At 37.1% G+C, this 13,704-nt stretch overlaps 1 protein-coding gene across 1 annotated transcript in view; it reads left to right on the top strand.

The window, feature by feature from the left end:
• Positions 1 to 13,704, top strand: part of LOC122122028 (sodium/glucose cotransporter 1-like) — a 36,196-nt gene that overhangs the window by 2,751 nt on the left and 19,741 nt on the right. The window contains exons 3-7 of the mRNA XM_042696197.1: positions 4,154 to 4,258; positions 5,486 to 5,545; positions 9,106 to 9,210; positions 10,622 to 10,727; positions 11,795 to 11,875. Of these exons, the coding sequence (XP_042552131.1) occupies positions 4,154 to 4,258; positions 5,486 to 5,545; positions 9,106 to 9,210; positions 10,622 to 10,727; positions 11,795 to 11,875 (457 nt within the window). The remainder of the gene's footprint in view (positions 1 to 4,153; positions 4,259 to 5,485; positions 5,546 to 9,105; positions 9,211 to 10,621; positions 10,728 to 11,794; positions 11,876 to 13,704) is intronic.

Raw genomic sequence — 13,704 nt, 5'->3', positions numbered from 1 at the left:
GGAACAAGTAAAAGGCCACCAGTCATAGAGGCAGCTGCCCATTGTAGCTCCATGTATGCACTGGAATGCAAGAGGCTGCCCAGACTGAGACTCAGCCATGCTTGAGCCTGTGTTACTCTATAAATTAACTGTGTGACAGTGTACATACATTTTCCACATAGGAAATTGCACTTCTTAGGTAAACATTACATTTCTAGCCATTTTTTATTTTAGTGTTACTTTTTTGTTTTGTCTTCTTTTTTAAGCTCAACTTAGTAAGAAATCAATAGAGCAATGAACCATTTCCATTCAGTCTCATACATAGAAGATTCTAGTAACACAATCTCCTCCTAGGCTATGAGGACTGCAGACTTTAGTCTTGGTTGCTTTGTGAACTAAAGAGGTACATAAAAGCAGAATCTGCTGCCCATGTTACCTTGTAAGACTGATATACTTGGAAGGGTTTTTAGAAGACACTGATATAGTTGAAATTCTGATGTGTTTGGTTAATTGATTTACCAGTTTCTTTTTGTGACTTTTCTCATTTTTAAGATAATTGCTTAGTAAACAAAAAACATAATAATATTACCAAATAAAACTGAAATATAATTGCAACTTACCTCTCTTTTCACTTTTACATTTATACTTAATATTTTGTATTCAACAAATATCTGATGGCCTTCAATCGCTTTATCAGAGACTCTGATGGCCTCCACTTTGCCTATTTGATATCAGCACTCAGCCTTCATGATACCTGATTTGCTGTAGCATCTGGTTCCAATTATTGCTTCTTTTTCTGCTCAGTTTCCCTGGCTATTTTTACCTTATTAACCAAGCATTTAATCCTGGTGAAGCGGTCCCCAGGCACCAATGAACCTGCTAGAGGCTTCATTGGTTTCTCATTTCTCTCCTACTATACTCATTCCTGGGCAATCTTTCTGGTATAATGGCATTAAATGTTACCTGCATCCTAGCAGATCCATACTGTGAATCTCTAGCCAGGCATTTCCTTTCCACTTCACACTATGCTTAAAGATTAGTGGAATGTTTTCCTTTTCAGGGAAATGGATAGAAATGGAGCTTATCGTGCTACATGAAGTAATCTAAGGTCAGAAGGATAAAAGTTCACATGTTTTCTGTCATATGTGAAAGCACAATCTAAAAGATTAACATGTGTAAACACATACAGGATCACATATACATATATTTATAGAATATATTTATAATTGTGGGATTGTTTGTGGGGGTCAGCAAGATTGGGAAGCACAAGAGAATGATACATGGCATCTATAAATTGGGGATAATGGCGGAAGAAACTCACTGAAAGTTGCTGAATAATAGGGAGTAGGAGAGATGGGGAAAGGGAGAATGAGGCCATTTATCTCATTAAATTCTCAATATTTATGTGTAAAATACCATGGTGAAATCTCTTAAAAACAATTATCATTCAATTTAATAAAATGAGTGACAGGAGTGCAAAACATGTCCTGTCATAGGTGTGAGTACTAAGGGAAGGCAGAAGAACAGAGAAGGTAAAGGGGGGTGAACATGTTAAAAATAACTATTTACACATGCGAAATTGGAACCATGAAATAAGTTGAGATTGATATGGGAAGGGAATGTAGATGAAGGAGATGGATAGATTAGATGATAAAGTTATGTTGTTTGAATATATCAAAAGTTAAACCCTTGGAAAAACTTATGCTAATCAAAAAATGGAAAAAAGTTACTGTTGGTGTTGTGCCATTTTATTTCTTTTATATGCTTGCAGGATATTTGTTTTGTTTTGAAAGTAACAGATTTTGGTTGTGAACAAATGTAATAATTCTAATACATGTATATGCATATACATGCATATATAAATATTTATGTGCACAGTATAAAGTACACATATTAAGTTTTAAGGATTAGGTCATATATAGATTGCTCATCACTTATAGAACTGCCTGTTCCTTCTGTAGACTATGCTGTCCTTAATTAATCTTAATTAACCATCCTGTACATAACCAGTGATAATTTCAATGGTTTTAAATTATTGCAGAGACATCACACTCTGGCTAGTGTTTCTATTTTAGGGAATTATGAGCATATTAGTGGTGTGTGAGACAGTGGTTGCCTAGTTTTTATTTTTCCCCTTCTCTTCTAATTTATGATACAAGCTGTAAAAGAAGCCTGAATAGAAATTCAAAAAAAGAAAAAAAAAAGAAATTCTGCCAAGGGAATACTCTCTTTTAAGAGAATGTATAGACAGGATAACTAAGTAGGCTAGAGAGTTTTAGTGAAAAATGCTGTTGAGTACTATAAAGCCAATGCAGTTTAGTTTAAAGCATTACATCTCTTGGTAATTATACTAAGGTTCTGTAGGTTTTCAGCCTGAGGAGCTGCTGATAAATGCCAAGTAGCTCTTTGAAATATTTTTGTAATTATTCTATAAATCTAAAATTATCTCAAAATATAAAGAGAAGGAACTGTGCTTCTCCAAAGTCCCTTAAGTAGACTATAGGAAATTTTAGTTGCTTGAGAGGCCACAAATATGTCACAAATTTGAAATGTATTGTGATATTGAAATTAGTTATGATCTTTACAGAAATCCTTTTCCTCTCTTACTCTTCATTCTTCATAGTACACCTGTGCCTCAAACTTGGAACCAGTCAGTTAGGGGTCAATTGTCTTTGTGTCTTGGCAGATACTTAATATCTGCAGACAGTTTATCACATCAAGTATACTTTCAGATTGTTGATGTTTTGCTGCTTGTATTTATTGAATTTGCATTTTTGTGGTTATCTTTGAGTTATAGCATACATTCTTTTTACAACCATGCATCATTAGCTTCAGAGATTTGTAGGGGTATAAAATTTGAGACAAAAATGTTAATGAATTAGCTCAGAATTGCTAACACAAATGTAAACTGAGAAAGTTATCAATTAAAAGGAAAAATTGCAAGAAGTATGTACAATAGAAAAGTTGAATTTTAACAATTTGTTGCATTAGTATGTTGTCTGAGATGAAACCCTGGAAAGAGTAGCTGCAAGAGCTATGATATTTTCTTTAATGACATTTATACAGAATATTTCAGGACATATTTAGTAAACTAAGGGTAGGAATAAAAAATTACTACCACAGACTTTGCATCTAGAAACCTAGACTTAATTATGTAAATTTGGAAAATAAGTTAAGGTCTAAAAGCCTTAATTTGCTCACTAATAAGGTGGGGGTAATGAAATACTTAAATCACAGCAGTAGTGAAAATTAAAATAAATAATACTTAGAACAAATATGGTAGTTTCAATAAGCATCTTACAAGAAGAAATATTGTTATTGCTTTCATTGTTATTGCCACTGTATTATTGTGACATGGTGGACAAATTACCTGTAACAATGTGCATAAATAAAAAAATTAAAATGCAAAAAAGAATGTGATTAGATCATCTTATATGGTATATGTACATAGCTATTGATCTATTGAAAGCCTCTGCTAAGACTATCCTAGACATATACTGATTATTACAAATGAGGGAAACCATGGAGCCTATGTTTCTTTGGTTCTGGCTTTACTTAATATGATTTTTTCCAAGTCTTTCCATTTCTTTACAAATGGGGTGATGTCATTCTTTCTGATGGATGCATAAAATTTCATTGTGTATATATGCCATATTTTCTGATGATCTTAATCAAAACAAACACCAAGATATGGAAACAAGAGGTTTTCCTTTATTGTTGTTTTTTTAATGCACAGTGTAAAGTTCTTTTTGTTTTGTATTTTTTCTTTCCTTTGGTTTATCCCCTGTTGTCACTATATTTGATTTTGGTATCCTGTGTCTTGTATATATGTTTATCTGATTTGGGAAAGAGAAGGGAAACAGCAAATTGGTGAGACAGAAGACAAAGAGTGAACCATTGCAACAGCCATACTCACAATACAATAAATTGGAAATGAAATTTACAACTCAGGGGAGATGGGGGGAATGGGAGTGAAATGAGGGAGGGGTAATAATGTTTGACAAGAAATGTACTCATTACCTTACATATGCAGCTGTAACCCCACTGTACATCACCTTAATAAAATTAATTAAAAAAAAGAGAATGTGAAATTCAGTGGGAGTTAACCTTTGTGAGAATTAATTCTTGACATATGACTTAGTGTTCTGATACATAATTATCTTTTAACTCTCAGATAGGCACTTCTCTTTTTGCTGCAAACACTGGTAGTGGCCACTTTATGGGCCTGGCTGGGATAGGAGCATCTTCAGGGATTGCTGTTGGGGCCTTAGAATGGAATGTAAGTCATTATGTCATACCTTCCACAGCTACTGACCTCCACTTTCATCACTGTCTAAATAAAACTTATAAGCCAGAAACTTGATTTTAACCTTGAATAACTATTAACGTCTTCTGGTCTTACTAATTGTACCAAATAATGGATTCCATTATGACATTTTCATATTCTTATACTATGTATTTTGATTATATTCATCCTTATTACCTTCTCTTGTCTGTCTCCTCCATTGTTCCCTCCTGCTTTTATATTTCTCACTCTCTCTCTCTCTGCTAGTACTTCACTTTTCACTCTGTTAGTGCTCTACCACTTGAGCCATGCCACCAGTCCCACCTTTTTGCTGGTTAATTGGAGGTAAGACTTTCAAGGATTTTCCTGCCTGGCCTAGCATCAAACCATGATCAGAAGTAACATTTTTTCAATTCGATTATATATGAATTTAATATTCTTGGATTATTAACTGAACTATGTAAATCATTTATGACAAATCATTAAAAACATGCATTCTAAGGCTCATCTTTTTTCTGAAGTACTGTAAAAAATTAAAGAGTACCTCCACAGTGTCCCAACTTAACAGGAATCCTGTTCTATACCAGAAGTATAGAGGAGTGAATTCCCAACAAGTGCCTTTTTTTTTTTGGTCAGTCATGGGGCTTAAACTCTGGATCTGGGTGCTGTCCCTCAGCTCTTCAGCTCAAGGCAAGTGCTCTACCACTTGAGCTTCAGCACCATTTCTGATTTTCTGGTGCTTAATTGGAGGTAAGAATCTTCACGGGCTTTCCTGCCTGGGCTGGCTTTGAACCACGATCCTCAGATCTCAGCTTCTTGAGTAGCTAGGATTATAGGCTTGAGTCACTGGGTCACAGCTTAAGCTCCTTTATCTTGTACTCACGCACTTACTTTACTTCTCTTTAAAGAAAGCAGATTTTTTTTTTTTTACTTAATTTCAATTGTGTGAAATTTTTGTAGAGTTTCTTTTCTATTCCTCTGAATTTTCTTAGGTAAATTTGTCTTCTTTCAGATATCAATTGGTATGTTAATTGCACCAATTAATATACAGAGTAATCTTTTATAAAAAAAACTATCATAACTTTGAATGTTAAGTTCTTGGTACTGGAGCATTTACTTGTTAGTACCTGGCAGTGGTACCTAAAACAGATCAAAACCGAACTTACATTTCACTTAATGGCTTGATCTAGATGGGCCTGATTTTTTTTTTCTTTGTTTCAGTCTATCTTAATGCTCTTTGTTCTTGGTTGGATATTTATTCCTATTTACATCAAAGCTGAGGTAAGTGTCCATTATCCATTACACATCAAAGCTGAGGTAAGTGTCCATTATCCATTACTCAATTCTCTATAATATACTTTCTATCAAATGTTGGCTATGTATTAATAACATTCTGAAGGACAATTGAATTTCTCATTTTTTTCTTTTTTCTTTTCTTTTGTTTTTGGTCGGTTGTGGAGCTTGAACTCTGGGCTTTGGGGCTGTCCTTGCACTCTTCAGCTCAAGGCAAATGCTCTATCGTTGAGCCACAGCACCACTTCCGGTTTTCTAGTGTTTATTGGAGATAAGAGTCTCATGGACTTTCCTGCCCGGGCTGGTTTTGAACTGCGATCCTCAGATCTCAGCCTCCTGAGTAGCTAGGATTACAGGCATGAGCCACCAGTGCCCAGCTTTCTCATTCTTTTCATATTGACTTCTCTCTATCCTGAGATGCCTAAAATATGTCACTATGCCTTGAGTAAAATCTGCAAAAGGATCTGCCTACTCAACAGTTTATCTTTTGTGGATTTTATAGAAAGCCTTTTAAATGTTTCAAAAATAAGTAAGTGAAGAAGTAAATAGTTAATGATTAGAAGACTCAATGTTGCCAGTACATGGACTATAATTCCAGACAAAATGCAATAAGGATTTCAAGTAACTTGAGAAACTGGTTCTAAATATCCATAGAAGAACAAACTCATAAAAGTAGCATGGATAAGCCTGCACCAGTGGCTTATCCCTGAAACCCTATAAGAAGCTTAGCTTTGAGGATTGTAGTTTGAAGCCAGTTCTGGCAGAAATGAATGTGAAACTCTCTATCTCCAATTAAGCACCGAAAAAGCCAGTAGAGGAGTTTGTGGCTCAAGTGGTAGAGCACTAGCCTTGAGGAAAACAGCTCAGGATTAGCACCTAGGAGTTCAAGCTCTAGTGCTTAAGTACTCTCTCTCTCCCTCCCTCCTCTGCCTCTCTCTCTCTCTAACACACACACACACACACACACACACACACACAGAGTGGCAAAGATATTGCTATCAAGGAAAATGAGGACGGACTTGTCCTACCAGATATAAATACTTACAAGATATCTAGGAAACTGTGGAGATACAGAAAGCAAAAATGAATAGATAATGTCAAAATCAGAGAAAATAACACATTATATAAAAAGAAAGAATCACACATTAATAATTGACTTCCCACTAGAAACCTGGAGGCCAAAAATATTGTAATAACAATTAAAATGATAAGAAAAAGATAAAACTCAAAGTTGAGAACCTTAGACCAAGAAAAACATTCCCTTAAATATTAAGTGATCATCAGTAAATCATCAGTAAATGCTAATTGAGATGAAATTCTGATATACCCAGCTTTTTATATTGTTTTATTAGCTGAGCACTTGGGTTTGACCACAAGAGTAGAAACAGGAGAAACTCAGAACAAATAAATATCATTATATCCACAAATACCAGAGACAGGAGGGTCCCAAAAATGGCATTTGACACATGAAAAAAATAACAGGATGGATGGTAAAGAGGCAGACAATAGGAATGAAGGGAAGATATGTGACAGGTCTATTAATGGGGTTTCTTTGAAAGAGGTAGAATGAACAGTTGCCAACCAACTAGGCTAGTTTGATTTGAGCACCATTTTGACTCTAGAGATGACCTCTTGTTGCCTAGAATCATAATTAAGGTAGCATAGTGACCCCAGAGGTGCATAGGCCAGATAAAGGAGGTCAAGCTCTTGACTAATGAACTTGCATATCCATAGTATGCTCCAGCCTAGGCCCTTCATTATATTTAAGAACTAGCTAGAGTTGAGAAGCATCATTTCTCTCCAGACAGAATACATTTTTTAAGATAACATAAACCTCCTGACATATAGAAAATTAAGTCAATATTTACAATACAGAACTGGGTGTGATAGCCCGTACTTGGAATCTTAGTTACTCAGGATACTGCAGAGTTTGAGGCTTGACCAGGAAAAAAGTTCATGAGATCTCATCTCAACAAACAAAACTATGTGAAATGGCACATACCTGTAGCAGTAACTACTTCTTTGTTTCTAGCTATACCAGGAAAAAAAATTAGAAGGATTATGTTTCAGTCTCTGCTAAGCAAAATGTGAGTCTATCTCAAAAGTTATCAGATGAAAAAAGGGCTGGAAGATGGAGGCCAGTGACTTACACTTGTTAATCCTACCTATTCAGGAAGCTAAGAGCAGAGGAAGATCCAGGTGTGAAACCAGTCTAGAATGGAAAATCTATGAAATGTTTATCTCCAATTGACTACTAAAAAGCCAGAGGTTAATGTGTGGCTCAGGTAGTAGAACACCAGTTTTGAGCAAAAAGGTAGTGAACAATGCCCAGGGCCTGAGTTCACACCCCAGTACAGGCACATAAAAAAGTAACTGGAAGCATGATTCCATAAACAAGCATACATAACAAGCATAAGATCCTGATTTAGTACTGAAAATGCAATTGGAGAGAGAGAGAGAGAGAGAGAGCGCTAAACAGAGTCAGAGTCAAATATGTTTGACCAAAATAATAGAAATAGGAGAGGCTCAAGAAAAAAGTTATTATATCCTCAGGTTTCAGATAGAAGATTCTCTCTCTTCTCTCTCTCTCACACACACAAGAATAGCTAAGAGTAAGATAGGAGGATATGACTTTAACAGTCTCGTATTATAACTGATTATTATAGCCCAGAAGTATTTTGTTGATAAGCCAGAGAGCAAGACCTAGAAAACATCCTCATAGCTCTGAAAAGAATTCATGCTCTGAAACCTTGAACTTATAGCCCCCAAGAATGTGAAGAAATAATTATTATTTGTTCAAGCCACCCAAACTGCCCTGCTTTGTTATGCAGCCATAGCAAACATATAGCCAGTAAGTGCAGAAACAGCTTGGGAAGCTTAGAGCCTCACTGAGCAAGTCAACTCCCTATGTCCCAATATGATTTGGAACCTAAAACTGATGAGAAAAATGACAGGTCCAAATGCTTATCAAAGGACATATCATTCCTATGAAGTCCCCATCAAGCAGGTGGGGAATTTGACATAGATGTATGAGTAGATACATACATAGGTTATCCAGGCTAGAAAGTGGGACAATATTCACTTACCAATTTCTGATTACCTACCATGAGTTAGGTCTTCACTAGGTTCTAGGGACTTCATGAACACAGAGGGCACAATTGCTTAATTTGTGATATATACAATTTGATATAGGAAAACAGCAGAATCATTTGGACACCAACTCCTTGGTGAACAGCGTTGACACAGAGAGAGGTCAGAGAGCAGTGGAACCAGGTTCAAATCCCTGGATCATGAGCTATGCTTTCAACAGAGACAAGACACTTGATTTTGCTCAATGATTATTTCATGAGCATCATCATTTGCCTCTCCATCCTCATTTTTCCAATCTCAATTGGTATGAAAGTCAGTGATTCCATGCTTTATACTCATGAGCCATGCTCATGGGCTGTGACTATATAAACAGCATTCTGTAAGAAAGATTTACCCCCACAGAGCTGCCTCCTCAAACTTCATTATCCTCATGGAAACTTGTCTTGTTGCTTGCGCAGGTGGTGACATTGCCAGAGTATTTGAGAAAGAGATTTGGTAGCATCCGAATCCAGCTGTTCCTTTCTGTTCTGTATTTAATCCTCCATATCTTCGGTAGAATTTCGGTGAGTTATGACAGAGTCAGCCCAAGATGAAGAAGACTCAAAAAGAAAAAAAAATTCCTAAGAACTAACAGGATTATGCTAGATTATTCCAGCACCTTATTCTGTACGCATTTGCTTATGTGAGTTAGAGTAGTTTAATCATATTCAACCTTACTGTTGACAGCTTAATACTTTGCTGAAGATAAAGAACAGAAGGATCTATCTTACCTCTCAGTATGGTTTACAAGTCTGACCTCTCTATTCCTAAACAACCTTGGGTTCATCCATCTCATGTAATTAGAAAATGTGTCCAAAAAACATCCAGGCATTTCCATTCCTTGGAAGAAAAAGTCTGTGCAAGACTACAGGGCTGGCTCTGCCTGCCTTTGTGGATTATATTTCTTATTTACTCCCCTGTAATCACATTGCCTTACTCATTCATCTCCAACCCAAAAACCAGCTCAGTCACTCTTCAGGCCATTTGTACTAGTGTTATAGTCTAAAATGTTCTTCTAGATGGCTGACCCCATCATTAATTGGAGGAGAAATGCCACCTCCTTGGAAAGACCTTCCAAGGAAGGGCTTAGTCAATCTCTACTCCACTGCTCTGCTTTTCTTTGGAATGCTTGTCTGCGTGTGAGAGTAACTTTTGTGTACTTGCTTCTTCATTTCAAGTTTCCTGAAAAAACTTGCCTGGATTTTTGTCCAAAAATCTTTTTTTAAAAAATAACTAAATGGGCAGCATTTATAACATTGCATGGAAAGTGTCTGTATAATCATGTTCCTCCTGGGGGACAGTGAGTTTGGTAGGTCAGGGTCTGCTGAACCCTGATGACTGTCTTGTGACATGACTGGCACTATAAACATTTAGTGAGTAAATGTTTACATGAAGCTCTGCTAATTGTATCCCTTGCTTAAAGAGCCACAATAATAAAGCAAGAGGCTAGCTGGCTAAATAATGTGTAAATCCAGGGCCAACAAATCTGATCCACAGGGCAGGCAGTCTAGTTAGTGATATGTTTTGCACAGTGCATGAACTAAGAATGACTTTTACAGTTCTAAAAGGTTGTATTAACCAGATACAATGTGTAAGTCAAACTGCCAATAATATTAACCATCTGGTCCTGTTTAGAAAAAACTTGTCAACCTCTAAAGCAGTTGGCTTTTCCCAGTGGCAGAATTGCAAGAACAACTGACTCTGAGTCCACTCCCCATGCAGTGGCTTGGGAGTGACAGAGGCTAAGTTGTGATAACTCAAGTCCTGAGAGCTTGGTTGAACTTATGGGTCTCAAACCTTCTGTTGACATCACCTACCAGTTGTGGGGTGCTCATCAGAGATCACCTCGAATATGGCTTTTGAGACCTGTTTCTCTGATTATTATTAATTCTGTTGGAAATGAAGTGCAGCCTGATTACCTTGTACCTGTTTCAGCTGGAGATTTGCTATGGTGCCATGTTCTTGAAAATGGCTTGGGACATAGATATTTACCAGACTACCCTAATGCTGTTGACCATCGCTGGTATCTATACCATAACAGGTAAGGTTTCTCTAACCATTCAGGAATTTATGTGGATTCAAACATTATCTGCTTAGTGCACTTTCCCTAGATTTCCTGTCTGTAGACCACAGACTGAAAATAACAGAGGAAGAGAGATATGTAAATGGTGTCCTACCATTTAAAAGTTTGATTGGGCTGGGAGGGTCTCTTCATAGAGCCACCAGTGGTCACGCTTCAACCGGAGTGAGGTTTGGTACTGCAGGTTTCTAGGGAAGCAGAGAAAGAGAACAAGGTGGAGGTGAGGGATAGGCCTTAGGCTTCCTGGCCAAGGCCCTTGGATAAGTTCTTAAAGTTTTATCCAAGGAAGCCTCTACCAGATATTGAGAAATTTTCATGTGCTTTCTTCCAGGTACAGTGAAAATCTTGGATATTAGTGTTTACCCTTCATTTTTCACCATAATTCAAGTGAAAAAAAATCAGAGTGGAGACTGTGGCATATTTTCAATCAATTGTTCACAGTTCTGGGTAGTGAGAATTAGATTTTTGCTATGCAGAAGAAATTGGGTAATGTTTGGACATTTATTGGACAAGGAGGTACATTCTAGTGGGAATTTTCTATTACTTCCAAACTAAGCTTTTTGATGAAAGTTGTGCATTTTTTGCTTAATGAAATGACCAGATTGGGGCTGGGAAGGTGGCTCAGTAGTAGAGCGCTTGCCTTGCATGCCTGAGGCCCTGGGTTCGATTCCTTAGCACCACATAAGCAAAAAGAAAAAAACCAGAAGTGGCGCTGTGGTAGAGTGGTAGCCTTGAGCTGAAGAGCTGAGGGACAGCACCCAGGCCCAGAGTTCAGGCCCCACGACTGGAGCCAAAAAAAAAATGACCAGATTGTCATTTTTTAAAAAGTAAAGGGAAATTGAAACTGAAAAGGGTAATTAAGAATCCCATATAAGACTATGAAGAGTGATGATAAAAAGAAGAAAAGAGAATTCCCAAACCTCAGCAGAAGTAGTTGAATGACACAAGGATTCAAAGTATGAATGGGGAGGTCTGTCAGCACCATGAGGCATGGCCTTCCTTTCTTCTTTCTTTCCCTTTCTCTTCAGGTGGTTTGACAGCTGTAGTTTATGCCGAGGCCTTCCAAGCTGGCGTTATGCTGTTGGGATCATCCTTGTTAACAATGTATAGTAAGTATAGCTATTAAAAAGACTTGACAACAGGGTGGAATCTTTGATCTAGACTTGTGCAAAGCCATGAGGACCTTCCACTCACAGGTGAGAGTCTGAAGCACTTGGGACCCTGAAACATTGTCAAGATTCAAGGTAAATGTTACGTTTCTGCTCATTGGAAAAGAAAGAAGAGCTTAGGACTAAAATGGGGATAGCAATCTCTAGTATGCTTTATGCTCTCACTTTTTTTTAACACTCAGAACTGGTATTCTACCAACTTGAGCCATACCTCTACTTCTGGGTTTTTGCTGGTTAATTGGGGATTAGAGTCTAATGGGCTTGTCTTCCCTAGCGGCTTCTAACTGGAATCTTCAGGTTTTTAGCAACCTACATAGATAGGATTACAGGTGTGAACTAGCAGCACCCAATTCTACCATGTTTCTTAATAGTAGTTTCCCTTGGCCATTAACACATAGGTGTATTCTGCACATGATATGACCTCTTTTTCAATGTGAAAAATTTTAATCTGATTTATGTTATATAAACACAATTTATTATTAAGCAGTTGTATAAAGAGATTACAAGTTCATAAGTCAGGTTTAAGGGCAATGCTTCTTGACAATGTCATCCTTTCATTTAAATTTAATTTGCTTGAAGTTAATGCTATCACTCTTTCTTTTTCTTTCTATTCTTTGTTTAACAGTGTACTTACAAGAAAAGTTCATAAAGATATTCTTCTGTTGTGTTCTAATACCTTTTAGCTATACTTTTCACTATGCTTTTCACTGGCATACCAGTTCATTGAAGATAAGGGTTTCATGGACTTTTCTGCCTTGACTGGCTTTGAACTATGATTCTCAGATCTCAGTCTCCTGAGAAGCTAGGATTACAGGTGTGAGCTACTGCCACCAGCAAGTTGCATTCTTTTTATTCACATTTATTTTCATGAATGATTCACATTCATTTATGAATTCCATGAAGTATCTTTTATAATTTCATAGCCATTCACCACTCTTGACTATAAATCACTTTGAACCTGTTTCAAAAACAATCTATTAAAAAGGAACATCATTTATATTTAAATAAAACATATATAAGTTGATATTTTAATACATTTTAGATGGTGGCTTTTTTTTTTTGGGTCCGGTCATGGGGCCTGAACTCTGGGCCTGGGCACTGTCCCTCAGCTCTTCAGCTCAAGGCTAGCGCTCTACCACTTGAGCCACAGCGCCACTTCTGGCTTTTTTCTTTTTGCTTATGTGGTGCTGAGGAATCGAACCCAGGGCCTCAGGCATGCAAGGCAAGCGCTTTAACCACTGAGCCACCTTCTCAGCCCCTAGATGGTGTTTTTTAATTTGTTAAGATTTCATGTTACTTAATATGGTGAGAGAAAAATGCCACCAATTGTGAAGACAATTTTACTAGGAAATTTCATAAATGTTTTCCCATCATTTAAGGTAAAAGATTATTTATCTACGTTTTGATCAAGTTTCTTTAGATAATGCATAATGGATCTTCAGTTCAAAAGTATTTTTGTGAGTTTGAGACAAACTTGAGCTACATAACAAGAATTTGTCTCAAAAACTAAATAGCAACAATGAATTTTTTTTTTTTTTTGCTGGTCATGGGGCTTGAACTCTGTGCTTGGGCGCTGTCCCTGCCCTCTTCATCTCAAGCTAGTGCTCTACTACGTGAGCCACAATGCCACTTCCAGTTTTCTAGTGGTTTATTGGAGATAAGAGTCTCACGGCCTTTCCTGCCCAGGCTGGCATTGAACCGTGATCCTCAGGTCTCACCCTCCTGAATAACTATGATTACAGGCATGAGCCACTGGCACCCAGCTAACA

Source organism: Dipodomys spectabilis, unplaced genomic scaffold, assembly GCF_019054845.1.
Source record: "Dipodomys spectabilis isolate Male_0828 unplaced genomic scaffold, ASM1905484v1 ptg000201l, whole genome shotgun sequence".
In the NCBI taxonomy this organism is placed as follows: Eukaryota; Metazoa; Chordata; class Mammalia; order Rodentia; family Heteromyidae; genus Dipodomys; species Dipodomys spectabilis.
The sequence above is the reverse complement of the archived record's forward strand: the minus strand, read 5'-3'. Positions and strand labels throughout refer to the sequence as shown.